At 40.6% G+C, this 27,783-nt stretch overlaps 2 protein-coding genes and 1 long non-coding RNA gene across 6 annotated transcripts in view; 2 read left to right on the top strand and 1 right to left on the bottom strand.

The window, feature by feature from the left end:
- The window catches only part of syne2a (spectrin repeat containing, nuclear envelope 2a), a 28,963-nt gene extending 14,188 nt beyond the window's left edge, over positions 1 to 14,775 (top strand). For all 4 annotated transcript variants that reach the window (XM_088362648.1, XM_088362645.1, XM_088362647.1 and 1 more), the window contains exons 38-65: positions 32 to 165; positions 326 to 506; positions 994 to 1,176; positions 1,322 to 1,435; positions 1,516 to 1,670; positions 1,801 to 1,933; positions 2,014 to 2,108; positions 2,927 to 3,137; positions 3,200 to 3,397; positions 3,943 to 4,065; positions 4,577 to 4,732; positions 6,363 to 6,521; positions 7,005 to 7,171; positions 8,851 to 9,013; positions 9,146 to 9,336; positions 9,400 to 9,550; positions 9,614 to 9,796; positions 9,867 to 10,004; positions 10,103 to 10,294; positions 10,360 to 10,648; positions 11,501 to 11,619; positions 11,708 to 11,816; positions 11,895 to 12,091; positions 12,250 to 12,426; positions 12,524 to 12,652; positions 12,786 to 12,965; positions 13,045 to 13,112; positions 13,217 to 14,775. In XM_088362648.1, the coding sequence (XP_088218774.1) occupies positions 32 to 165; positions 326 to 506; positions 994 to 1,176; positions 1,322 to 1,435; positions 1,516 to 1,670; positions 1,801 to 1,933; positions 2,014 to 2,108; positions 2,927 to 3,137; positions 3,200 to 3,397; positions 3,943 to 4,065; positions 4,577 to 4,732; positions 6,363 to 6,521; positions 7,005 to 7,171; positions 8,851 to 9,013; positions 9,146 to 9,336; positions 9,400 to 9,550; positions 9,614 to 9,796; positions 9,867 to 10,004; positions 10,103 to 10,294; positions 10,360 to 10,648; positions 11,501 to 11,619; positions 11,708 to 11,816; positions 11,895 to 12,091; positions 12,250 to 12,426; positions 12,524 to 12,652; positions 12,786 to 12,965; positions 13,045 to 13,112; positions 13,217 to 13,424 (4,503 nt within the window). In that variant the 3' untranslated portion in view covers positions 13,425 to 14,775. The remainder of the gene's footprint in view (positions 1 to 31; positions 166 to 325; positions 507 to 993; positions 1,177 to 1,321; positions 1,436 to 1,515; positions 1,671 to 1,800; positions 1,934 to 2,013; positions 2,109 to 2,926; positions 3,138 to 3,199; positions 3,398 to 3,942; positions 4,066 to 4,576; positions 4,733 to 6,362; positions 6,522 to 7,004; positions 7,172 to 8,850; positions 9,014 to 9,145; positions 9,337 to 9,399; positions 9,551 to 9,613; positions 9,797 to 9,866; positions 10,005 to 10,102; positions 10,295 to 10,359; positions 10,649 to 11,500; positions 11,620 to 11,707; positions 11,817 to 11,894; positions 12,092 to 12,249; positions 12,427 to 12,523; positions 12,653 to 12,785; positions 12,966 to 13,044; positions 13,113 to 13,216) is intronic.
- esr2a (estrogen receptor 2a) lies at positions 13,847 to 23,630 on the bottom strand. Its single transcript, XM_088362649.1, has 9 exons — positions 23,457 to 23,630; positions 19,091 to 19,791; positions 18,495 to 18,655; positions 18,314 to 18,430; positions 17,953 to 18,252; positions 17,651 to 17,789; positions 17,395 to 17,528; positions 15,706 to 15,889; positions 13,847 to 15,594 (listed from the first exon to the last, which is right to left on the bottom strand). Exons 2-9 carry the CDS (start codon positions 19,486 to 19,488, stop codon positions 15,366 to 15,368), a joined length of 1,662 nt encoding a protein of 553 aa, XP_088218775.1. The 5' UTR covers positions 19,489 to 19,791; positions 23,457 to 23,630; the 3' UTR covers positions 13,847 to 15,365.
- Positions 23,112 to 26,847, top strand: LOC148381673 (uncharacterized). The gene is made up of 3 exons (XR_015854494.1): positions 23,112 to 23,162; positions 23,246 to 23,646; positions 25,791 to 26,847. It is a non-coding gene; the product is annotated as an uncharacterized LOC148381673 (long non-coding RNA).
- Positions 26,848 to 27,783: the final 936 nt, after the last annotated feature.

Raw genomic sequence — 27,783 nt, 5'->3', positions numbered from 1 at the left:
TTTTAAATGTTTCGGGTTGCATGTGGCACAGCAACTCCAGAAGATGTGCAGTCAAGGGCAGAAGCTTTGGGCAGACATCAACAAATCCCTTCAGATCCTTTTGAAGACTCTTGATGGTGGAGCAGCCCAGTTACTGAATGATCGAATAGAAAAAGAACAAAATCGGTCAGTAATATGGACTCTTAATAACAAAAACAAATGCCTGCCTTTGGCGACCATTTTTTTCTCGAACAGAAAGGTATCAACATTTTTTTTTTCTCCACATCCGCAGGATGAAGGAGTTGACTTGAAGTTATAAATTCAAACTGACTTTGTTTTGTTCCAGGTGGGAGGACATGTTGGAAAAGTTGAACGAGGAACTCCAGAAGACTGACGAGACTCTTCCCCTCTGGCAAAAGTATAATCAAGCCTTTGATAATGGCTCCCTTCAGCTGGAACACCTTCGAAGTCAGTTCTCCTCCTTTTCACCTCGACAGGAACCAAAGGTCGCCGTCCACTCAGCCGAGGTCAGTTCATATTAATCGTCAAATTAATTGAAGAATTTTAAATGGGTTTTTTCAATTGAACAAACAAGTTGGATTATTTCTATGGGCTAACAGGTGGACGGTTCCTGAGTGCAATCAATTTATTTGAATTATTAGAACCTTTTTTTTTTTTTCTTTTTTTTCCATTCAGTTCCAAAGAATGATTGAATAACATGCTTGACTCATCATGCACTTACGCCGGTTCAGAGCATGAACTCATGGCTGTTATGGTCTAATTTTGCTCCGCTCCATCGATTCAACCTCATTTCGTCCTGTCCATTTCGTACTGGCATTAGAGGTTGTTTTGAAAAACAAGTTTGAGAGACATGCGCTTCCAAACTTTCACATTTTTCATAATCACAATATTTCAAGGCATGGAATTAAAACAGATATGAACATTTAGTGCCCACTAAAGTTTAAGTTGAACTCCTCCATCATTACATGTTTACTTTGTATCATCAATGCAAAGAAATTGCAGAATTTTGCTGAGGCCCTGCAAAACCATGTGGCAGATGTGTTGGCCTTATCTAAGCCTCTCATTGGATGTCTCAAACCACCGGTCCAGAAAATGGTCCAATCAGAGAGCACTGGGCTGTCACTTGAGGTCCAACTGCTGAACCGGGCCATGTCCGACACCAAGCAAAGTCTTCAGGTATTGTCCGGAGAACTGAATGGAAGTAGAAAATACGTACTTGAGAACTTGCCATGATCCATTCACACTCAAATTGGATGATAGGGAGTTTTTTCCAATTAAAATCATATTTCCGGAAAAACTCTAATCCCATTTCTTCCTCCAGGAAAGTTTAGACAACTACAAACTATTTCACAAGCATCTAGAAGCCCTTGAGCAGCAGACCCAAAACCTTCTGCATGGAGAGAAATCTAACATGAATGACAAAGATATTGTGAAGGTTGGTTTGATTACTTGCTTTTTAAAGTTTTAATCCACGAGATTTTTTTTCATTAAACTTTTTATTTCTTGGCTGAGCAGCAGGAGCTGTTGAGACTTCTCGAACTTCTGCCGTCGCTGGTTGATGTTAGCGAATTGAGTGGAGATGTGACTTTAAACAAGCAAGAGAAAGAGAGACTGCACATGCTCAGCAAAAAATGGACCCATGGTGTGAATCACATGTGTTTTTTGTACAGGTGAGAAAGTTTAATCAACGTGACAATGAAATGAGGGAGAATAGGAGGATGGAATTCAATGCTCTAAAATAGCTTTGGGGACAAAAGTATCTTCCCTTTTTTTTTATTTGTGTGAATGCCGTTTTATCAGAACTCTGCAACGTGAGCATCAGCACTCTCAAGACTTTCATCAAAAGTATCAGGAGATAACATTCATCCTGGAGGAGCTGGAGTCAGAACTTCCAAGTGGCTTCAACCACCAAGAGATACTTGCTGTCCATCAGGTACAAGGTTGCGCAAAAGGGTGCCCAGATTGTCAAGAAGACATTTTCCAGTTGTTATTTTTTGTCTCTCACCCATAAAGAGGCGTCAGATTAAAATAATTACTGGACACGAGCTTCTCCAGAGTCTGCTCTGTAATGCAATCAAGTCCCTGGAAAAGGAAAAATCTGAGGAAAGGTAGGTCAGAACAATAAAATATATATATTTTTTAATTTTTTTATTTATACATATTTGTTTATATATTATTTATTAATGCGTTAGGGTTATATACTATATTTATATATTATTTCTTTGTGTGTATGTGTATATTTATACATATATACACATAAATAAACAATATATAAATAAATAAAAATTAAAATCTATATATACTATGTCATTTCTATATTTATATATGTATATATTTATTATGTATTTTTATATATGTATTTTATATATTTTATATACATCTATAATTATGTTTGTGGGGTCCGACACCATTATCAATAAAATGAAGCGATCTGCCATTTCCAGCTGCATTTGATTTTTTTGCTCGATGGGTATAAGACACTGGATACGACCAAATTGTCGTAACTTGCAGATGTTTCCGGTCTTGGAAGAGCTCAATGTCCCTCTCCTTGAGCCTTCTATAAATCCTGCTTGTGGTCTCTTGATATTTAGACAGCCCAAAGATTATCAGTGAGGTCTAAAGGAAAGTTTTTTTTTTTTTTCTTTTCCTCTGCACGTTGGAAGTGCCAAAGGCTGTTAACAGTCGTAAAATCCAACCGGTTTTATGCTCATTTGACGATTAGTTGAAGGAAATATGACTAATGTGCATGTTGTTTCTTGGTGTTTTATTAGTGTTTTTATGTCTAAGTCCTAAACTTTTGATTCTAAAACCCAGATATCCATTTTCACATCACAACTCAATAATGTGACTATATTCCGTATATGTAAACCATTGGAATGTTTTTGTTTTGGGGGTTCCCGTACCACAATTTTGACTTCTACTCCAGATCTGAGCTCTTGACGCAAGCGGTCCATCTGCGAGAGAGGTGGTTCGGGTTTTTGATGCTGGCTGGCCAGCACCGGGCTTCCATGAGAGAACAAATCTCCCAGTGGACGATCTTCAAACGTGGCATGAAGCTTCTGAGGAACACACTGAGAGTTGTTGACACCCTGCTGCCATTACCCGCCACATCACAACATCTTCCAGATCACTGCCAGGTTAGTGTTCATTAACTTTAACCCTAACCCCTAAAATTGACATTCACCATTTCTCTCTCAAGTGTATAAACGAACTTCTGGAGCCCCACTCAACCATACTCACAGCGACATTGGAAACCGGCAGACGTTTATGTGAGGTAACGTCAGACTCAGACAGTCGAAGTCAACTGGAGTCGGATATTCAAGCCATAGAAGGGGGCTGGAAACACACGAACTCGTTGGTCCAAAAAAGAAGGAGCCTCGTCAACGCTACACTTGAGGTAATCCCATAAGTAACTCAATCCTTCCATGGTGTCATTTGGATACATTTAATGATGTGACAGTGATTGTTTAAAAGACCCGAGAGTCGTGTGGGGAAGTTGGAAGAGCATGCACGGAAGTTTTATAAGAATAGATGCAAGTTCTGGACCAGGGGTGTCGAACTAATTTTTTTCGCAGGCTTCATAGTTTCTTTCGGAGGGCCATTATGACTGTCAACCCAAATAAATGCTCTGGACTAATAGACATACAGTCATGAGCAAGGGTTAGTGTTAGTAGGAGGGGTGGGGTCAGCTTTGCATGACCCATATCCAGGCCCCTGATCCCATCATAAACACACACAAATACAGACACACACACACATGCAGGGATGGCGTGAGTCCGAGCACAAAGCTCCTGCCAAGAGGGATCAAAGTACAGCGCAAATCTATCCGTGATCCACATCCCGAGACAGCTGGGTCTTTTCATTCCATCACAGTAGCTCGTGAAAAATGCAAAATAGCAATGTGACAAAACGGTTGATTCGATTCGGGCATCTCTGTCGTAGAACTGGTCGCGGTGTCAGGACGACATCAGTAGGAGAATGTGTGAAGTGAATGAGCTGAGGACCCAGTTGAAGAGGCCGCTGACTGTGAAGATGGACGAGTCTGAGGAGGAGGAGCTCATACAGGTGATTACATTATTGAAGTATTGATTACATATTTACACTCATCCGAATGGAATGGTTTGATCATCTGAGTTGCTGCAGTAAAAAATATTTGGGTTTGTTTTTTTTTTTTTGCTCAGGGGTTCCCTCTAAATAAATTATTTCACGTAGTGGTAGGTCATATGTAAGGACTTTTGAATTAAAGGATTACTAGGTATTCAATTATGATTAGAAATAAAAATACATCCAGATTGGTGGTGCAATTTCTTTCCCCCCTGTGCTCAACCTCCCCCGAATTAAACTGCCAGAGTACTTTTGAGTTTACTCCCCTTCCCCTTGTTAAATGCCCTCATGGCTTTGCTCCCCTCCCCCTTTTAGCCCTCGACCCCCTTTACCCTCCCCCCCTGCCCCATCCACAGCCCTTTTAATCCGGACACTCACAGCAGAACAGGAGCCAGAAAGTGTGTATGTATATTTTCATGGCTGCGTGACCTTTTTTTTTTTTTTTTTTACCTGTCGCATTTGTGCCATGCAGAAGACCGACGTCTCTTTGCGCCATCTAGCCGGTGGATTGAAAGACTTGACCTCCATGAAGACTGACCTGTCCCAGTACGTGGCGGCGGCGGATTCTGCTCTGCTGGAACAGCAACTTGAACAACTTCACATCCAGTGGGAGGAACTGTGCGCCAAGGTGAGGAAAAAGCAAAAGTGTTGGTGCAGGTGGAGTGAGATGATGAAAGTTGTTTTAATGCCTCACACACTCATTTATGTGATAAGAGTGTGTGAACGTGAAAAAAAGTTTCAGTTAGCTTCTAGTTTTCAGATTTTTAGATTACTTTTCAGTACAATCAGATGCAATCAAAATGTTGACTGACAGGTTTTGCCATCAAAATAAAAACCCTATCTTTTTATTTTCTCCCTTGGTTACTTTTACAATGAAAGTTTTTGCAGCTCATTTAAATGTTTTAAAAAAGTTGCCTGGCAATTTCATCCATTCCCTAGTCAGCATAAAAACTTTTTTTCCCCACACCGCAGTAGTTGCCAGGAAAAAGGCTGACTATTTTTTTTTGTTGTTGTCCGATCCAAATTTTCAGCATTTAACAAGCTCAACCTGCTTGCTGACTAATCACATGGAGCGTAGCTGATCCTGCACATGCCGTGAAACTTGCTCTACTGCAGTCTGAACACCGGGTCAAATTCCGACATTTAAATCTTCTGGCTCCAACACAAACACGCGCTTGTTCTTGAAAAACCGTTATGTCATCCCGTCAATGAACTAAGATCATTGCGCAATGACTTACTCTACTTTAAAAATGGATCCCGTCACCTTGGCAGGAGTAATGAGACTTGATTCTAAGCCATCTAGTTAACAGGTTGGGGGAAGCCACTGGAGTGGCTCCGACAGCCAGATGGCCTAAAGTGATTCAGGGGGCGGCGTCCATTGTTTTCTTTGGGAAGCATAAACAACAACTCTGAATGCCTCCTTAATACTCAAGGGTCCAGGAGACCCACAAATCGTGTGTTAAAACACAACCGGGGACTTGTTTGAATCAAATAAATGCCACCAGAAGGTAAAATATAGCCCCTTTCAAATAACCTAACAAAAGACCATCACCGCCAATATGATGTTTTTCGTGACCTTAAGCTGTCATTAGGAAAATGGACCTTGTTAATCAGACAGACCCGAGTGAAGATTTTTCCTCTTTCAGGATTAATGAGAGATTAAATGATTAACAGGAAAGACAGATTTATATTTTATACCAATGCAAATTGGTGATGGATATCTCAAATGTATTTCAGGAACGACAAATAACATTAATTGTGCTAAAACTGTGTTTCTCATTTTTTCTCCACTAATTGATTGACTAAAACATCAAACCAGAGTTTCAATTATTTTTTTTTCCATTTAAACATGTAAAGGCAGACCAATCAAAGACACAAAAGCAATGATGCAGCGATGATGTCACGGCATCGCCTCCAAACACAAACGGAACATCCAGTCGCTTTACAATGATGTCATCCCTAATCTAATCAAAGTCACAGCGGGGCATGATTTCAAAGTACGTTTGGATCGCTGTCATACGATTAGTGGTATTTACAATCCTCCAGCATTTGGTTTGACTTTTCCGTTTGGTGACATCATCTCATCATTCATCTGAGTTAGTTATGTTTATGTAATCGATTTCAAACTTGAGCAATATTTTTTCAAGCTATGTGAAACTACTTCAATATCTTAATAGACAAGTGTTATTGTGAATCTTTTGAAATGAAATATTTACATTTTGCGTGATCTCACCATCATTACATTTCCCAATTCTCAGGTGTCCTTACGCAGGCAGGAAATTGCTGACCGCCTCAACGCCTGGACAATATTTAATGACAAAAACAAAGAGTTCTGCGATTGGCTCACCCAGATTGAGAACAAGGTGTGCTACAGCGCAGATCTCAGCATTGAAGAAATGGTGGAAAAGCTGAAAAAGGTAAATTGGAGACATTTAGACGGGACATTCCGTTCCTTTTTGTGTTTGAATGTGGAAAAACACAATCGGGGGCCGCTTTTTTTTTCTGTCTGTTATTTTTACGAAGTCTTTCAATTAGGTCATAGAATTAAAAGCTGGTCTGTCTGGTCAAAACTGTAAATGCACATTGCTGGCATCTGTATATATGCAACATGCTCGATGGTGATTGGAACAGATGGTGGAATGGAATGGCTTTGTTCACGCACGACAGTTGTCCTTTCAGTGGCTCACTGAGCCTTTTGTACTTTTGTGTATCATCACCGGCCGTGTTCATTCCGTTTACAAAATGTGGAAAATTGAAGGTGTGTCGTTTCCGATGACCAGGGAGAAGAAAATTATTTGAAAGTTTTTTGACTCCATCCTCTCGAAGGAGCTTTTTAATTTATTCTTCCATTAAAGGAAATAAAATATATATAATTCACCATTTTTATCATTTTTCCGTAGGATTGTATGGAGGAAATCAATTTGTTCAGTGAGAATAAAAGCCACTTGAAGCATCTGGGAGAGCAGCTGCTGTTAGCCAGCGACGAAGCCAAGCAGACTCAAGTGTGCAGCTCCCTGCAAGAAGTTAACCAAAGATGGCACAACCTCTTCAGTCACATCGAGGCCAGGTGAGTGATCCACCTGGATGTCCGAGATTCACCATTGAGCTTGAGCAGCAGGAAAATATGAGTGAAAATGCAATTAACGTGCTAATTTTAACAAAGCTGCAAAAAATGGGAGTCCATCCACCTGCTGTTGCTCGTCCTACTCTGCAGCTGTCAGGAAAACATGTAATGCTCACAAAGCAGGTTAGACCCCCACCTCATCATAAAGGAGACCCCCTCAAGACATTGTCTGCAAGAGCAGCTGCTTGAATCAGCCCAGCCACATCAACAAGACAAAAACTTCTCGCTGGAATCTCAGACAAGGCCATATGTCCTTATGTCCCCCTCCATCTCTTTTTCCGTGAGGGGAGGGTGGGTGAAGGGGCGTGGCCTGTCAGCATCAATTATATCAGTAATCCTGATAGCATGATTCCAAAAGAGCATTCTAGGGCACAATTATGAATGCTAACAATGCTGTATTGTTTAGAATTCGCTCACCGAAGAACAGAAAGTATTCCAAATATTCCTTAGCATATAAACTAGATAGACAGCGATCCATAAATTTGACTAATATCTTTTTAAGATGTTTTATTTGTTTATGTTTGGCACCTCGTTAAATACAATGTCTCAATAGTACCAGCAATAAGATTGATCGTAAAATATAATTAATTTTTTTTGTATAATGCTGTTTAAATGGCAAACAAGTCGGATTGACCGGATTAGCATTATCCTTCCCAAAGGAGTTCTCATTAAAATGGAATTTTGTGTAAAAAAAATAATTACGTTAGAGAAAATTCAGACTGACATTTTTTTTTTTTGAATACTTTAACACAATGCTCAAGCCCTCCTGCAAACTTGTTCGACTTTGTCCACCAACCTGATCTTACAGCTTTCCCCTCGAGCCATCCTGCTCCTCAACCCTCTTCTCAAATGGACCCCTGACCGGGTTTTGTCTCTTTGTTCAGCCAGCACATTAAGCTTCTGGCTTTTGTTGAGCTGTCTAAGGTCATAGAGGAGCAAATGAGAGCAAGGAACGATTTAGTAGACTGTGATGGTGCTGCAGAAGGGGGAATTTACACCTACTATACTGTCTTTAGTATTTCACCACCATTAAACCTGAATGTCAAGTCGAGGCAGTGTGTGCATTCAAGATCATATTTCAAGAGCAAAATTTTTGTTGTTATTCCATCTCCAGCTTTCCTGGGAACACGTGAAAGTTTCCTCATCTTCTCCCATATGTAAATGAGATATCACTTGTTGCTATAGCGACAATATTCATTCATTGTGTGAAAATAGTACTTTGACATACTCCACAAGGGAAACTTGGTTGAGGTTTCATGCTTGAAGCTCAGCACGCGTTAGGACCCTTCTCCCTATTCCGAGTTGTTTTTAGTATTCATTCATTGGGCTGAAAGCATTTCCAGCTCCACATCGACTTAATGGTCCTCAACAGGAGAGAAAGGATCAAATGGGGGGAATTTACTCCAAAACTCCTGAATGGGGCACACTTCAGTCCCGGGGGAGAGTTTCTATTGTCCAGAACGTTACTATGACACCAGTCAGGGGGTCGGTTGCCATGGCGACTGCTATGGGGTGGGTAATGGAAGACACCTGAGAATCCCAAATGAAAAGCGGCTTTCAACTTTTTTTTTTTTCTTTAGGCGTGTCAAAGAAAACTTGAGGTTTCATGTGTGTGTGTTTAGAGTGACAAAGTTGAAGGAGACTCTGTTGAGAGTGCAGCAACTGGATAAAAACATGAGTAATCTTCGTTCCTGGCTTTCGCGGGTGGAGGCTGAACTCTCCAGACCTATTACCTATAGTGTGTGTCATCATCAGGAAATACAGAGAAGGTTGGCTGAGCAGCAGGTAGGACACACTTTGAATTGATCCCTTTATTTCCACACTCTCATCTTTTTTTAAGAATTGTGATCTCGCCATTGTTTAATTATGGGAGTGGTTGCTTCATCTTCGTGTTTATGGACTTGTGTGTTTGCTCAGGAGCTACAACGGGACATAGAGGAACATACGGAAGGCGTAACGTCCGTCCTGAACCTGTGCGACCTTTTGCTGAGGGACGAAGATGCGGCAGGCTCCGCCGACGTGGAAAGCGACTCCCTGCAGGAAACTAGTCATAGCCTCGACCAGCGCTGGAGGACCATTTGTGCTATGGCTCTAGACAGGAGACTCAGGTAGGAACTCAAAGATCACCTGGTTGATGCATAACCCAACTTCTATCTCATGCTTCTTTGTAGGATTGAGGAAACATGGAGATTGTGGTCCAAGTTCTTGGAGGATTATTCACAGTTTGAAGATTGGCTTAAAATGGCTGAGAAGTCTGCTGCCAATCCTAACACGGGAGATGTTCTTTACACAGTTGCCAAGGAAGAGCTGAAGAAGTTTGAGGTAAGTTGAGACTTGTTTGACCCCCCCAAAAAAATCTCCTCAATCCAAATTTGTGTCTTTTAGGGTTTCCAAAGGCAGGTACATGAGCGTCTGACCCAGTTAGAACTTGTCAATAATCAATACCGCCGTCTGACCCGGGAGAACCGTACGGATCGCGCCAGCCAGCTCAAAGCTATGGTGCACGAAGGCAACCGGCGCTGGGACGTTCTGCACCGACGAGTGGCTGTCATCCTCCGCAGGCTCAAGGTACAAATTCAGGAACAGGAACGGGCGAGATGGATAAATGTTTGGCAATATCTGGAAGTTCTTGTTCCAGCATTTCACCAGTCAGAGAGAAGAATTTGAAAGCACTCGGGAGAGCATGTTGGTGTGGCTGACAGAACTGGACCTGCAGCTCACCAACGTCGAGCACTTTTCTGAGAGCGACGTTCATCACAAGATACAGCAGCTTAGCGTGAGGGTTCCGTTACAATACGTTAGCTTGCATCACGTTTCGGTATTTTTCCGACGTTTTTTATAGTGTGGTATTTTCATGCATCTTCCTTCACGCAGAGTTTCCAGAAGGAGATCATCTTCAACACGGAGCAGATTGATGGGCTGATAGTATTTGGCGAAAGTCTCATCCAGAAGAGTTCACCTCAGGATGCTGCGTTGATAGAGGAAGAACTGGAGGAGCTTCACTCCTACTGCCAGGAAGTTTTCAGCCGACTGGTTCGCTTCCATCAACGTCTCAGCCAGCCTCCGGTGAGGTCCATTTTCATGATTTATCAAATTGTCCTGTATTAGAAAAATGTATTTTTTCGACTCAGATCATCACAGAAGAACCAGAGACCTCTGGCAACACTTTTTCCTTGGAGTCCAGCTTGGAGCTGATTGGACGGCCCTGGCTTGGGCGGAGCCAAGGAAGCCTCCCGGCCACACCTTCGCACCTTCTGACCTTTCCGCTGGAGCACTCGGGGCGGGAGACACCTGTGAGTGTCGACTCCCTGCCATTAGAGTGGGACCATACCGGAGATGTCGGAGGGTCATCCTCCCATGAGGATGACGAAGATGACGGAAGACACGATGAAGAGGGAATTTACTTCAGTGCGTTGTCAGGTGGGGGAATAAAAGATTTTTATTCGGTAGCCCTCCACGATATCAGGAGATATATATGACGTAATCTTGGCATATTTTTTTTTGCATATGGTTGCATTTTTTCTCTCTCGGTGAGATACAATCATTTCCTTCATTTCTGATTTTATTTGCTCAGATGCTGCAAAAATTACAAATTAGATTAGGATTGAAGAGTGAGCACATCTGTTCCAGGCTGCTTCCCTAAAGATGTTGCTTCTTTATTAGACCCATCATATTTTTCTTTTTTTTTTTTTTATCCCAACAAAAATTTTCTGGCTTATTTGCGTCTGCTGTCTTGTGACTGCTTGAAAAGCCAAGTAACATTTTCACTCTCATTTTCCTATTCTGTGACACATTCTTGATTGAAAAAGTAGCACGAACTGGGTCAACGTGACGCTTTCATATCCTAACTCTAAACTTGTTCTTCATAATTCCTGATGAGGTTTCCTCCATGTTCCTTCTAAATTGATTTTCGCTCCACCTCTCTCTTAGCTGCCAGTACTCGTGATCTTTTATACTTCTGAGTCCTCCCTCTCTGTTAAGGTAATGATAATAATTATCGAACAGCATTAGCTTCCATTTACTGTCCCCTTTTGTTGTCTTTTTCCGCAAGCTAATGTGCCCACTTGAGTTTTACAAATGTCATTTGTCTATTTTAATTTTTTTTTTAGCTGCAACTTCACAGGCCATATTTGTTAACACTGAGACAAAAGCTTGAATAAAAAATTGACAGAAAGGAATTAATTTTGTTTTTAAAAGAGGTAAAGATATTTTATCTAAATAGACTCAAGTATATTATTTTCTATGGGTTCACTCTAAATAATTGTGTTTCAGTATCAAGCAGGTCGATGGCCGCCTATGAGTCTCCAATATGGCGATCACCAGAAGATGAAGAAACTGACGTTGGCAACGTTGAGGCTCCACCCACTCTCACCAGCACCCCGATAAAGCAGGTCTATTCACAAATATTTTCCCACGAGGAGCCAAATATGACTTTGTCGTGTATGGACGCTTGAAGATTTTGTTTTATCTTCATTACAGCAAATGTTCCAGTGTGGTGGCAACATTCAAAGAGTTTCTCTGATGTTAGATGATGAGAAGCAGACAAAGATCGGGTTGACTAATTTGGATGTCTCAGACAGTCAGTCGGGTGAGCAAAGCCTGGAAAGGATAAAGCAACCCCCCCCCCCCCCCTTCTCCCCCTCAACTGATGTATCTACTCTCCCAGGGGTGATTGAACGCTGGGAACTTCTCCAGGCTCAGTCCAGGAACGAGCAAGACAACGACCCCCAGCAAAATGTCACATCTGACCTCGATGATGTCATTTCCTGGTTAGACAATATTCATCCGGAACTAGACCGACTCCACCAGTCGCAACCAAGCAACGGGATTGTTGACATGGCAACCAGAGCTAAAGAGATGAAGGTAAATGTGAGGTCCAAAATAATTGCAAACACGGCATCATGGAAAATGCAGACCCGGTTCGTTAATTTAAGTTTATTTGTCGAGCCACATTGTGGTTTCTGCAATTAGTATTTTTAAAAGCAATGCTTTCATGGTTTTGTATCTCCTTTTTTTTTTAGGAGATGCAGAAAATGTTCTCACACTACAAACCTATCATGCTGTCCGTCAATCTACGTGCTCTGCAAGGCCCAGAGCAGCAGGAGAAGCTCGTTGATTTAAACCAAGCCTGGAGTCGAGCTTCTACACTTCTTCACCAGTGGGAGAACAATTTGAGAAGGACTCTGACACGCTGCCAGGTGAGAAGTAGAAATTATCTTAATAGTCGATCAAAAAGGCAAACTACTCCATTTTTAGTTTTTTTTTTTACAAATTTAAAAACAATCCCTCATGCAGGAGTTTCATGAGAGCCTCCATTCTCTGCTGCTATGGCTGCCACGTGCCGAGAACAGACGCTACGAAGTGGACATCCTGGATCCAGAGACACCTGTCCAAATTCTAAAACAGCACCATCGCTCCCTCACTGTAAGTACATCTATGGAAAATTTCCCGTGACCCTGAACAGAATAAAGCTGGATGGAAATAGATAGCAATACAATTCTGTCCAACAAAATGTGTTTGTAATTTTAGTCAGATGTTGAACACTTGTCCTCTTCAGGCTCTGGTGGAGGAGCTTCTGGAGAGGCAGACCCAGCAGGCCTCACTGCATACTCTGTGGTCTCAACTCCAACCAGAAGATGGGGACGAGGCTCAGGAGAAGCTCCACGTGACAGGCAGCAAATTAAAGTTGCTCCTAAATGATGTGACCGAAGACCTGAAGATCCTACAACACCGCCTGGTTAGCCAATTTCAACATCTTTTCGATTTTATTAGAATATTATTCTGAAATCTGAAAATATTTATCCATTTAAATGCAGGAGTGTGAGACTTACAGAGGTCAAAATATTCCGAGGGATTCTTCTGAGGATGTCAAACAAACAAAGAGGTACGAAAGTATCTCCTCGATGAGTCGTATGAGATGGGAAACAAAAAGAATGTTTTAGAATATTTTGTTAAATTCATTCTTATGTTTTGGCGTGTGCCATCCAGAGGGAAGAGAGACTCATCGCCACCTCGATCCTTTTTCTGCCGGGTCCTCCAAGCTGCTGTCCCGTTTCACCTCCTTCTCCTCTTCCTGCTGTTCCTCCCATGTTTGGTCCCCCGGTCGGAGAGAGACTCGAGCTGCACCGTCGCCAACAACTTTGCCCGATCTTTTCATCCCATGTTACACTACACAAACGGACCCCCGCCCACCTGACTACTTTTAGAATGAACAAAGGTAACGTTTTCCTAACACTGGCATCTGCATCATAGTGATGTAGTTTTACAATGAAAAATATCCAAATATATTTTTTATGTATTTATTCTTGAAAAGACTAAGATTAAGTACGAACAAAAGTATTGGGTCATCAAATACTTCACAGAATAATTTTCCAGTGACTTTTTTTCTGCAATATTATCGGCATTAAATCTATCATCAGGTCCTAATTGTACTAGTTTAGAACATATTGTCTAAGTTAATTGACTTAAAATGTTTGCTAAAATCAAAATAATATAATGGTCTTGCATTTCTATGATTAACTTTTGTCTATATATTTCGGTATATTAAAGAGCTTTAAGAGTTGTAAAAGGATTTTTTTTAATTGTCTGCATAATGAAGCAAACTCGGGAAGCTTACAATGAACTTTTTGCCAATGACACAATCATTTATTGAGTGTACACTATGTGCATTTTAAAACATACATGTTTACATTTATGAACATTTAAGAAGCATGACTAGTATCTGTGTAACCTTTGACTTTTAAAAGCCGATCATATTGAAAACAAGCACTCTCCTTACTGCTTACAGATATGAGTACTGTACAACAGAGTGTGTTTGTGAGATGATTCATGATTAACACATCGCCCAGCAGTCTTTTCACTAGAAATGTTACTAAGCAAGGTGGTCAAATAAGTAACCGCCAGATATAAAGCACTGATTATTCATGTTAAAATAGCACAAAGCAGACAGGCTGAACTGGTACATATTTTCAACCATGGCATTTTTTTTTTTTTTTCCACTAAACATTCCGTGAAGATTTCATTATTTTTAACAGTGCATACAACAGCAATAGCCACATACAAAAATAATTGTTTTGTTTTTTTTCTCCCTTAATCAAAATTCTAACAGGTAAGTGCAACTTTGTCAGAAATACAGTAGTGGTTATAAACTTAACCCAAAAAAAAAAAAGTTCAATTTGAAGAAAATGCATTGAGCATACTGGCAGAATTTTGTTGGAAATTCTTTTTGAAATTTGTCCAGGCGGTTTTGTTTCTTTTATCACCTATGTAATAAAAGCTGAAAAAAAGATTTCTGAAGGACTGAGCTCTCTGCTACCATGCACAATTTGGCATGTCATTGTAAACATTAAATGATAATTGAATGAGTGGTCATTTCAACCTATAAATTCATACTGCAATTAATGAGGTCGCCCTCTGCTGGCCATTTGGACAATCCTCAGTTTTAAGGCACTTTGCATATTGGCTTATATTTGTCGCTTAACTACATTTTGTGGCTTCTGTCTAAATCGTCTTGGGCTTTATAGACTCAATAAAAATAATCATAATTTCTTCTATTGTGTGTCCCAAATTATTTTATATAAAACAAATGGTAATTTGTAAGATTGTCTGAATTCATCGTTAAGGCAAGTTAGTCATTCTTTTATTCCGTTTATGTAAATAGCAGGATTTAAGGCACTACCTTCAGTTTTATATAAAAGGGTCCTATTAGAATGTTCTTTAGAGGTAAACACGAAAGAACACAGCAGCAGGAAAGATTGATCAAGACTAACAAAGAACATGGCCCAGAATAAAAGCGTCTCCAAGATGATACCTGCACAGACCAATTGTGAGTTAAGTAAACCGTCTTGTTATTTTTGTCTTGCACTGTGTATCGTGACTGAAATTCGATTATCTTTTCCACAATAGAACCAGTTGCCATCTAATTAAGAACAAAGGTGGTATTTAATGGACTTGATACGGTAAGGCAATAAATACAGAACTGCATGAGTTACATTTTGGATGATGTGCAAAGAAAATCATGAGATTGTACATTCAATGACTGAATCTGACTTCAGTCTTTTTTTTTTTCTCTTTAAACTAAATTTTAGGCCAAGTGATGCATGTGAATGCTTTATAAAGCCAACTGGTGACTGAATGGCTACTGAGCATCACTGTTGTTGATAGTGCAGCTATTTGAGGAGGCGCTTGTGGAACCTTCATGCTTGGTGGGAACCTCCTCCTGCTGCTCCGTGGCCTCCTGCTGCGAACCCCTGGTGGGCAGCCGGGAGCTGTGCACGATGTGGGCGTCCAACATCTCCAACAGCAGGTCGTACAAAGGCACCATGTTCTTCATTTTCATGCAGTGGAGATGGTCCATCCCCTTGTTGCTGCGAGGTAAGACACAAATCATGGTTGGACACTTTGCATTTACACCCACCGATACTAAGAACCGATACTTGATGATGCTATGTATTCATCTCAGGTGTTTAATAGCTCACCTGACATGCCGGATATGTGAGAGCAGCATGAGCAGGTGAGCCAGACGGGTGTACTGCTGGCGGAACGTGAGGCCGGTTTTGGCGATAGCCCACACGAGGGCGTCCGTCACGGTATCGAGGAGACGGAGCAGCTTGGAGCGGCTCTGCAGCTCATCGCTGCCCTCAGAAGAGGTGAGGCACATGTCTAGAAGAAAAAACACGTGACGGGAACGATTTTTTTCCAAACGGATGCTTTCTCCAGATCATTCCGAAAGGTATGACGCAGCTACTGGCCGCGATTCGGGTTGGACTAGCACAGGTGACTCCGTGGTCCACCATAACAACATCACCGATAAGCTGAGAGGACCGCCGTTTAAATATAGAGCAGTGCAAAAAGAGATTTGGACTATTTGACCTTGATCGCTAGAGTGCCGATAAGTAACAAGCACTAATACCACAGCCATCTTGCAGCAGCTATTATTTTTAAAATGAATGGGATGAATTCAAGATCACATGAGAAAGATTATTCCATTTTTATTGGCCAAGAGAATATATTAACCTAATTTGAACCTGAGTAGCAAAAGGTTAAATATTGCCTCTCAACAGCTTCAACCCATTTGATTTTTATGTCCACATGGAGATTCTTTCAAGCCCAACATCTGGTTTTGGTCTTTGTTAAAACTCCTGCGGGAACACTTCCATCCTTTCAGCAGCAAAATACATCAGAGGGTCTTCAGCTACCTCGATAGCTACCTCAACTTTTTTACTGTTTCATGCTGAGTGAGAATATTTCCTCTGCTTTTAGCTTCAACAGATATGAATACAATCTATTTAGCACTTTTTTTTGATCGCACAATATTTGTGTCAAATCATTTTGACGATTATTTACAACTTGGAAGGATCTGGAGTTATTTTTTATTTCTTCCCCGCTAGCAGCACTGAAACACATTAAACAGTAACTATAAAATGAGAACAGCCCGTTTAATGACTTCTTTGGGGTTGTAAAATAAAATGTTAAAACCAAGAAATCTCATAAACTGTGACTTTTGATAAATTGTTTTCCATAAAAAAAGCCTTGACTGAAAACTCTGTCATTCAGAAGTTGTATAAATGTCTCTCTTTCAAGAATCGGATTTCATATGCTTGAAAATTGACTTTTTATTTGTATACAAATAGTTGAGTCTCTACCTTGGCTGCCAAGTCATTAAGGGGTAAAATAAAACAAGCGCATAAATCTTTTTATGTGCCTATTTCTAAAAATGTGTAATTGAGCGAGCTGTTCTGCTGCTCCATGAGCGGAACTATTTTATCTGCCATCACTGAACATTTTAATTTTTCTAATCACCTCCAAGAAGACCCCAATTGTTCGCCTGCTGGGCTGATTCTCGAAGAGCTCTCCCAAATTAGTCCAGATATATTCATCAAATCATATTTTTTTTTAGATAGCACTCCATGTGCTTTCCAGTAACACAAATTCATTTTATTTTCTGACTCACATCTATTACACCAATGATGAGAAATCGTGAAGCTGAGGGAAGATGGTGCAAAAAAAAAAAAAAACACAAAAGCCTGTTCAGGTTTGAGTTGAGCCACCTCAGAGCTTGTTGTAACTTGACCACATCACACATAAAAACATTCGGTGAAGGTACGGCTGGACACGTATGTAGCAGCGCCAGTGTGTGTGTGTGTCTGGCTTTTGTGTTGACTCACTGGAGTTAAGGAGGATCATAGCCTTGAGGCAGACATACTCCTCCCTCTGCAGCTTGAGTTCTCTCACCCTGGATGTGGCGGCGATGAGCATGTCAAAGATCTCCACAAAGCCCTGGACGCAGCTGCCCTCTTCTCTGCCGCACAAACACAATCATTGTTATTTCCGCTTAAAGAAACTTTTTGACAGTAAGCATTCAAATATTTCCGTGGAGGAACCCCTTGAATGTTATCTCGGTGAGAACTTGGAACAAAATACCTGCTCAGACTGAGGTCAGGTGAGAAGATGAGTTTCCCTGGATGGTTGACTGACCTCCACATCAGTCCTATCATTAGCACCTCCAACCAGCAGCACTCCAACATGTGCACCTGGTCCAGAAGACTGAGCTCCACAAACCCTGAAGAAGTCACAGTTGACCATGTGTGTCATCTTATGAGGGCCATTTTTTTTTTTGCTTTAAAAATATATTTTCGGATATGGGAAATCAATCATTTTTAATTTCTCTCTCAGGATTGGTGCTCGACTCTCCAAAACATCTGTTCAGATCCAGACACACCTACCTGGGATCTTCTTGGCCCAGCTGATCATGTGAACCAGCTCCTTATCAGCGAGGTTAGTCAGAGACATCATGACGTTGGCTTCGGTGAGTGGTCTCCTTATATCCTTCATCAGGTAAATCTCAGGTGGCTCCGCCTCCATTATTTGCTGTATTAGCTGCTCCGGGGTCAAAGCGGGTGGGTTGAGCTCGGAAATGGCCGCCGGTTCCGTTAACGCCGGTGCTCCGTTAGTCTTGCTGTGCGAGGACAAGCTCACGCGCCGTCTCTGCTGGTTCCTGTAGTTTCCACGCTCTTTACGCATGCCTGACAACACAAATAAAAAATGAGAAAAATATGATATAAAAGACGTTAAAATATGGCTTACCACATTTGGTCATGCCAGCTTCATAGCACTTGCGAAGACGGCACGCCTGACAGCTCTTACGACGGTTCTTGTCGATGGTGCACTGATTGGTCGCCGGGCAGATGTAGTCGTTATGGCCTGAATCAGAAATGAAAGTCAAATCGAATATTCCATGATTGAGAAATGTTTCTATTTGCTTCACCTTGTATGCTCCTCTTAAAGAAGGCCTTGCATCCTTCACAAGACCAGACGCCGTAATGGTAGCCTGAGGCATAGTCCTGGCAAACAGCACAGAAGTGGAGGTCTGCTTTCCCGCCCGATGACACCACGACTTCCTCGCTCTCCTGGGAACGCCGGCGCTTGCTAACAAACGGTAAAGGTTTATTGTGGTGTACACTAGACATGCAAATCAGTTCAGAATTAATATTCTCCAGGATTGGTGGAGAGTTGATCTTGGTAGGCAAATTTTGAGATGATAAGAAACCTGTTGTTCAAAACTACGACCTGAAGAAGACAATTATGAACAGTACTTCTTGGAATTCTTGGATTGGATACCATTTAAAATCATCTGAATTCTTGCTCTGGTGGAGATTGATCCAACATTGTGATGTTTATAGACCTGACAAAGTACATATGCAGATTGGACCTTGGACAGAAGCTATCTCAATCACTTCAGAATGGGAACTATCTTAGTATCAAATCAATAGTCCAAAGTTAAAATCAATATATATAATTGATTCTGTATATTTATCAGGGAGGGTAATTGGTGCCAGAACAACAAATGATGTCATGTCCTACCTGGCAGTCAACTCACAGTCACCTGGTGATAACTCCACCCATGGACTTTGACCAGGCTGGCTCTGCTGTGGCCGTGCCTGGGAAGGGTGCAGCGGTCCGGGCGGGCCCATATGCCCGTGACCTGGCCAGAATAAGGAGGGCCTTAGGGACTGGTGCACAGGTGAGCAGTCTGAAAGCCCTGGCCCAGCGTAGAAGATAGTTGGACTGTAGAAAGGGATGGTGGTAAAGTCATGGCTGAGGTCGGTGTAAGGGGAGGGAATACAGATGGGCTGGCTGGTTTCGATGGACAGACCCGGCGGGGAGGAGGCGTTGTGGATGGGGGAGAGGATGCGGCAGCCCACTCGGCTGGAGTCCACCTCCTGGAGCTGAAGGAGGGCCTGACCCTTGTCTGTGGCCATCCCAACTACAAGAATGTCTTTCTAAGAATGGAAATCCTACATCATCCATGTAGGATAATACAATTTAGGATGCAATGCCGCTCTAATTTATACACGTGTAAATCTCCTTTACTGGTTAAATTCTAGTTGTCCAGTGACTTGGTTGGTCTTAACTATAATCACTGCGGACTTCCACTGTTAGGATGAAGATGTGTAGCTTGGGTTGATAATCCATAACATCCCGGGATTAAGAGAATGCCGTAGGAGGGACCATGTTTAATGCTTAGACCAGACATGAAGACTCACAGAGGCAGTAGGGCATCCCTGCAAGAAAAACAAACTTGTTTAAAAAAAATAAAAAAGCCATGAGAGCGTGTTGTAGCAGAACATGATGTCACAGCAGAGTTGACCTTTTGTACTAAACGGATAACCAATGCAATTTTTAAACTTGTGAGCCATTGTCCTCAAGTGCCCCAAGGGACTGTAAATATATTTCTCGTTGCTTTGCATATTGTAAACAATATTTTGCTGTCAAATACAAACTGCTCATTTCTCAAAGTCTTAACAATACGGATAAAAGCGCACCTTATTTGTTTAACTCTTGACTTTTCCTTTGGAATTTTTTTCTTTGTTAAATCCTAGTCCTAACTTTATGTGGGAGGAACTTTAAAATAAGGAAATTGATTCCAAAGTGTAACCACTTTGTTTTTTTTTTGTTAGAGTGAATAAGCATTTAACCATCGTTTTATTTTCCATTAAATACACCCGACACTTTGAGGTCTCTCAATGAAAAACGATACAGACCAAGTTTAATGGGGCCCTCCTTAGCTTACTTTACAACAAAAAACAGTAAAATTGCAATATAATTAATATTAAAAGCTGTATTTTTTTGCTGTAGAATCCTTTTCTGTGTATTCAAATCCATTTCAAAGCCATCTTGTCAAAATGACTGTTATTAAAGGTCAAACATCATCTAATGTTCAATTTGCCTGCTATTTCGGATATTTTACTCATCATTAGCCAGAATAGGAAATATGATTTATAATATACTTCAGACAAACACCTGTTAGATCGATACGCAACACACACACATACTTGATCCCAGGAAAAGTAACGAACATGTTCGTTTGCTTTTACAACATCTGATACAGCAATACCCAGCAGAGTTAATCATTCCTGGCTGGCAGCTGTCTCGTCTTCACTCCCAGTTGGAGAACATTCTTTGCTCCTTTTTGGCATGGCTTTCATTTATTGTCAGTTTATTCCCACTCGTGTGAAGGTTAACCACGTACCGAGGAGTGATCTATCTATTCGAACTTCACACCATGTCAGTATCATCATTTGATAAAATGTTCAAATCTATTATACATTGACGTTAAGCGAGAGAACGTTCCCAGAACACGGTGACCCTGTGAAGTGTTCACCGATTAGTAGTAAGGAACACTTCTTCAAAGTTACAACAACAAAACTAAACACACAATGAACCAGCTTGAGGTTATAATTATAATTTCAATTTATTCTTATTTCAGATGTGCATTTGTTCTCACATAATATAAATAACAAAATTTTGCAGACATCAATCTTATATATTGAATTATTTTTCAGGATTCCATTTTGAATATATATTTACTGTGCCTTTATTTCTGCAGTAGTGTGAAGCTGTTTACATGCATTTTAGACTTGTGTACTGTACACACATGTAAACAGAGTGATATCTGATACAAGTCACATGAAAGTTCACAAAAGAGAGCCAACAGGGCAGCTTAACACTCCATTACATATGTAGATCCTTATAAACTTGGATTTTTCGTAAATCTATTTTTGCTGTGTGTATTTCAAAATAAAACTCTAATATTAGTGATGATCATTTTATATGATCCAGTGGCGGGGTCAACAACATTTACTTTGAAACCGATCCAATTATGGTAGACGGATCAAAGTGAGCCAGTTCAACTTTCCCTCAGTCACCTGGGAGTTTATCGAGTCACCAAACAAAGTGAAAGGAGTACGGGGAGTTTGAAATTTGACACCGACCAACAGCGAACTAATTTAACCAATGTTGCAGAAGTAATTCAATACCAAATTTCCCGCTGTCATTGACTTTCCTGTGCATTTGCACAAACAATACGTTTACAAAAACCGCAGTCTTGTTCCATTACGTTTCTAATAAACTTAAGTCTGATTCCAACGAAGTGACTACTAAATCAAATGAGTCACACTAGGCAAACAACAAAAAAAAAAACATGGCGGAACTGTGCTTCTTAAATCGCCATTTGGGGGTAAACGCAGATGTGGAGTTTACCCGCCTTTGCTAGAAGCTTTGACCTTGACTTTAAAGCTGCCTCCCCTCTTGTCAAACATGCATTGTGTGTCTGGGAGGGGAGGGGGGGCATGTTTGTACTAAACTGTTTCTAGGCAGATAATGGTAAATATTAAAAAGTGGCTAAAGTTGCAAATTCTATCTAAATAGGGCTCATTCCAAAGTTTTAATTAAATCTAATATATCAAACTCCAACACCTGCACGCTACATTAATTACATTTGCAAATATTTCACAGACGTGCTCACTCCCACCCTGTGCACAAAAAGGTCAGCGCCAAATAAAGTCAAACTATAAATGACATGCCTTTTCCCAGCCATTAAAGACAAGTCCATGCTTTGAACACAAAAGCTCAAGGCCGATGCCGTTTCCCATCCATCCCTCCCAGATAAAAACCTCCCCGCCTCCTTAATATTGCGGATATGAAACGGCTGTGCACCAAGAAGCTGCACCTTCCTCCGTTAAGGAGGGAATGGTGGTCCGTGCCAACCAGTGGGAGTAAATAGTGGGAGAATTTTAATCAAAAAAAATAACTGCCGTGTTGATAACCCACACAGAGAGTAGAGCTTGACGGTATTCCCCCTCTATTTGTTACTGTTGCCAACTTGGTATAGTTTGGGTTATGTTTTTGAAATCTTCTCAAACCCCCAACCCAAATGTGGATTTTAAAAGTGTCCTGGCTGGTTCAGCAATAGTTGAGTTCATCTGGGGACTAAATAAATGTATTATTACAAGATAATAATGGGATTTTATTTTGTTAAGTATTTATTAAGGGATTTTATTAAGTCTTTTAATTCGAGATTGTTGCTTTCAATGACAAGATTGATTTGTTGTACTCACAGAGCGCTACTAATTCTTTAAACGATGATGACAATCATTACATTTCAGCAAACTGAGATTACGGAAAGTACTTTGAAAAACATTTACTTTTGTACCCGCTGTCAGTCCCAAATAATAATTTCCAAACTGTTAGAATTAATGATAAGACAAACTATCACGTGACATAAATTTCCTGCGGAGTAAGGGGCCGTGAGAATAATATCTGCATCAGCGAGACATCGGGAAAAAAATCAAACCACCACAATCGTGCAAAATGCCGAAAAAAAAAAAGATGCATGAATAGATGCATTATTAGTTCCAACAAAAAGAACAAAAATATAAATTATCTCCCCAGCGTGCTTGAGTGATATCAATCTGCTCTTTACGATCGATAAGTGCTGATTGAAATGTTCTCATAAGGCTTGTTTCATTTTAATGACCCCCACACCTTCTTCCGATTGTTATTGCACTCAAAAAGAACCACGTGTGCAGTCAACGAACGTTTTTCAAACGGGACTATGTGGCACTCCTTGTACTCCGATGACAACATTATTAAGGTGATAAAGACCACAACACCTCATAAAGTATTATTACTGTTAACTCAGAAAGATTATCTGCTCGCGCTGGTGATCTCTTGCAGGACTGTTATCTGTCACCTGTCTAACCAAAGAGTGGCGTTTAAGTGTCATCGGAATAATCACGAACGCTCCGGGCCTTCCATTTGTTGCGTGAGCAGAAAATGTTTGACATGCAGTGGCTGTAGATTCCCCGCGACTTGAACCGGACCTTGCCCGTCCGTGCAAGGCGGAATTGTAATGTACATTAAAAATAATAATAATAGCAACACTCACCTCCACTGCCAGATGGGGCCGCTGCACAAAGTTGTTGCGACAAGCTTGACCACGACAAATCACTCCGCAAAATACTCAAGTGTGAGATAACATGACCACTGGACGGAGTTCGCCGCGTTCAAAACAACCAACTGGCAAATCCAGCCCTAAACCAGAGGGACCTCACTGGAACCTGGTCATACATACTATAGTAAGTTACGCAAGATCCGGTTTGTCCCTCCAAAATAAGGTGATTCTTTTGTCAAGTGGTCCTAATTTGTCATAAAAAAAAAACTTACAATTTGTCAGCACCCTTGTTATAATTGCGTATTTTTTTGCGTGGATTCATTTTGCATACAAAAAAAGAACACATCTGAAATGACAGTGCTTATTTTCTTAACTGTAAGCTTTCTTTATCGGTTGCTCTTTCCAAAACCACAAAACCTCTGAAGTAGACCACTGCAAGATAACCATTCATTTTAACCCCACAGATTTAAAGAAAAATTTAAAAAGCCTGCTATCTAAAAACACATCAGGAGCTGTGATTGACATTTTTCAGAATATCAGATCATGCAGGTCACCCATGACCCTAACGAGAACAAGTGCTATGAAAGTTGGAGGTTGGTATATTTACATAATAATGAAATACATGTGCTTGCCAGGTGCTTTGTGTTGTTATAAACATGGTAATCCTGATGTGTACTGAGAGCAAATGAATGTTCAGCACTGTTCAATGGTTAAACTGAATTATGAATCATTGCACAACAGGAGAATCCGCTCAAACCGAGGTGCAGGATCCAGATTTTTTTTTTTGTTGATTTCACAACTGGGCAGTAGTAGTTGGCATTACGGCCTTATGAGGTTCTTTGTTCTTATATGGAGTTTGCGTATTCTCCTTTGTGCTTGCGTGGGCTGTCCAGGATGCTCCAGCTTCCTCCCACATTCCCTCCAAAATTGCACGTTTGGTCAGTTTAATACTTAACTACCAAAGTGTGTCGGTGTATGTGAGAATTGCTAGTTGTCATTATATTCCCTGCAAATGACAGAGTGAACAAAAATACAAATCAGTGCACAATGGAGGAAGAGTACAAGCAAGGTCATTAAATCCCAAACTGATTCAAATAATGTTCAAAAATGAGTCGGAGTGAGCAAGGCCACAAACATTACTCTGACATCCCCGTAATGATCTCTAGGGGGCATATTTGCATTGGATTTCTAGTTTTCTATAAACTTCTGTGATGTCATATATTAATCCTGGAGTTCTTTGGCCGACATTTTACATCTCTCCATTATTAGACAACGTCTCATTACTCTAACTGAATGAACGAACTAACTCGAAGGAGGTTTGGTGCTACTTTCCTTTCAGCTCATTAGTTCTGTGCAGAACGGAAACTGCCAGCAATCCTGGAGCCAAAACTACAAAAAAACAATGTGGCAGTCCAAAATAGGGAGTCGGTTTACGGCAGAAGCTCTTTTACTAGTTCTACGGAAAAAGAAATAAAGAATAATTTCAGAGGTAGACAAAATGGTTCATTTATAGTAGTGCTACTCTCTCCCTTCTCCAAACCTTGCTCACTGTCGGAAGTCATGATGTGTGTCTAAATGAGCATTTTCATCCTTGTCATTTCCTTCACCACCACCTCACCTGCGAAGATAATCTTTCTAAATTACGATGCACTCATTTCTCACCTCTCACAAGCCAATTTTGGTGATTACGTTTTGGAGTTGCTCAATCTGATGCTGCTTCAGAAGCTCATCTGACGTGGCCAGGTAATGGAGTCCCCTTTTTACTTTTGGACCCCTCCACCCCCCTAAATTACACACCCACACACACAACAAGCTGCAGAGTTCAAATTGTTCTTTACGTCATTACAGTTGCAAGGTTTTCCTTCCATCTAGTTAACGCCGTTTTCCGCTGAAGTAGACTATAAACGTATTTAGTTTTATTTTGAAATTTCCTCACTCACTCTTTCTATAAAATGCTTATTTTTAATTATTATTCCAAATTAAAAAAAATGTAAAAGTCAAAATAAAACTTCTAAATTGAGGAAACGTGTGTCTATAATTAAATAATAAATAATTGCTATATACTGCTTATTTTAACAATCTAATAATTTATTCTTATGTGCTAACATTTTACATGTACGTATAAAATGCTTTTCTGCAAATCAACAAACGAATTAAGATAGTATAATTTTGATTTCATAATGATTATAGAGCATTCTGCATTTGTTTTTTTTACTTGGGTTGGAAGCACAATCACATTTCTTCCGATGTCTATTTTTATAATGCAATCATATCTACAGTGTTGTTGTGCATGGTTATTTATCACAATTTTTTGTTTTTCTTTTTCAGGCGGAAACAGCTGGCAGAGAGAAAGGAGAAGTCCTGTGTGCCCATACAGAAAGATGGAGCCATTAAGAGGAACACAGATGATTATAGCCTCCTTTCAAATTCATCATCCCAACGAATCGTCCTCCTGATCGTAGCAGCTCTGTGCTGTTTACTTCAAGATCATTACCTAAATTTGTCTTTTCATCTTCCCATGTGCAAAAACAAGTTTTCCAAATCGATTCGTGTTAAAAGCAGGAATCAAAACTGCTTGACCTCGAGGCTGGCAAGGTCAGGCCAAGAGCAGCGGTCCATGCTGACCTTTAAGGCATGGGACAGGGCAGCATCACATGCTGCCAGCTTTGTAGAAGTGAGAGTGGGAAGTTATTGCTCATATTTCTGTGATCTGGCACACGAGGTGACGCTGAGGGCACAGCAATGAGATTTTTAAATGTTACCATGATCCAAACAAGGACTGTTAAACCTTGGTGGAAGTCTCTGCTGTCCTCTATTCCATTTTTCCATTCGGCCCATCATCCTTTTTCTACTATCCACTTTGGTTAATAATCCGGCACCTGATAGATACTGAGTACTTCTTTGTGTGCAGCAGCTCAATGCAACCATTTGCTTAAATGTCAGATGTGCCTGATAAGAAATGGAAGACAAAGTGCTCGAGAGAAAGCGGATATTTTTCAAGCGCTGAAGGGCAAATAAATCTCATCATATGATCGACATTTTACTTCACGTGCAGTTAAAGGATGATTAGAGGCAATAAAATATATTATTTATACGTGACATATTGACACAAAAAGGTTTTCTCGAGACTCAAGTATATTTTTATTGGCATTCTGAAAGCTGAATGAAAACTGCTGATTTTTTTTTTTTTAAATAATGAACTTATTCAAGATGAAAATGGATATTAATTAATAATGAATGCAATGCTTTCTTACATAGTCTCATAATTTACTGCACGTACTAACAAGACTCATAAACTGAATAGGCAACATTTAGAGGTAAGGACATTTTACGGTCCTCATTAAATTAAAAATGCATATTGTTGGAATAAAGGAGGAAGTTTGTACTGTTTTGGACATGTTTACCAACATAGGTTGTCATAACAAAGAGCAAGAGAAGTAGCAGTGTACTTGCCCTTTGCTAATGCCACTGATAAACAGGATGGCATTTGAGACATTTTAAGTCAGTCAGCAATAACTGGCACATCAAATAATCCAGTTGCCCTTATACAATTCCTAGATAGAACAAGTCTAAATGAAATACAGAAAGAAAAGAAGAGAAAATACAGACAGAAGGGAAGAATTCTTTTGATCACACAAGTCAAGGCCAAACCACACTGAGACCGGAAGATTTATATCTCTCCACTTATGCAACTGGATTATGACGATCATCTTTTATTCATTTGTTCTAGAAATGAGCCCTTTTGCACAATTTGAAAGAAAAAAAAAATGTGGTAGGTTTCAAATTCTGTTTCTTCACAGTAGTGTTGGTTCGTGAGTGAACGATTCGTTCAAAAGAACGAATGTTTTCAGTGAACGAGAGTATTCCTGAAGTGATTCGTTCTTTTTTCAGTTCATATGACTTCAACGTCATAAGACTTGCAGAAATAACTGCTAGTCTACTCATCCGTCGGATCGACGGGAGACTCCATAACATCATCACATGACTTCAACCAGTAGATGTCGGTAATGCGCATTGAGGCAGGTGCCACCTCGCCATAAAACAACGAAGAAGAAAATGACGTCACTTCCTGTTTACAAACGAGTCGTGAATAAAGTGATTCGTTCTTTTTTCAGTTCATATGACTTCAACTTCAACGACCCTCTGAAGGTAAGAGGGTGGCAAGGGGACGGCACGGCCGCTTGATACCTAAAACAATCTTTGTGCTGGTAAGACTTGCAGAAATAACTGCTAGTCTACTCATCCGTCGGATCGACGGGAGATTCCATAACATCACCATCACATGACTTCAACCAGTAGGTGTCGGTAATGCTCATTGAAG

Source organism: Syngnathus floridae, chromosome 19, assembly GCF_059516105.1.
Source record: "Syngnathus floridae isolate MCC-2025c chromosome 19, RoL_Sflo_1.0, whole genome shotgun sequence".
Lineage (NCBI taxonomy): Eukaryota > Metazoa > Chordata > Actinopteri > Syngnathiformes > Syngnathidae > Syngnathus > Syngnathus floridae.
The sequence above is the reverse complement of the archived record's forward strand: the minus strand, read 5'-3'. Positions and strand labels throughout refer to the sequence as shown.

Coding starts and splice junctions, on each gene's coding strand:
- esr2a (XM_088362649.1), bottom strand. CDS start 19,488: ATGGCCACAGACAAGGGTCAGGCCCTCCTTCAGCTCCAGGAGGTGGAC. Junction 18,656..19,090: donor GACTGTGAGTTGACTGCCAG/GTAGGACATGAC, acceptor ACCGTTTGTTAG/CAAGCGCCGGCGTTCCCAGG. Junction 18,431..18,494: donor CTTTAAGAGGAGCATACAAG/GTGAAGCAAATA, acceptor TTTCTGATTCAG/GCCATAACGACTACATCTGC.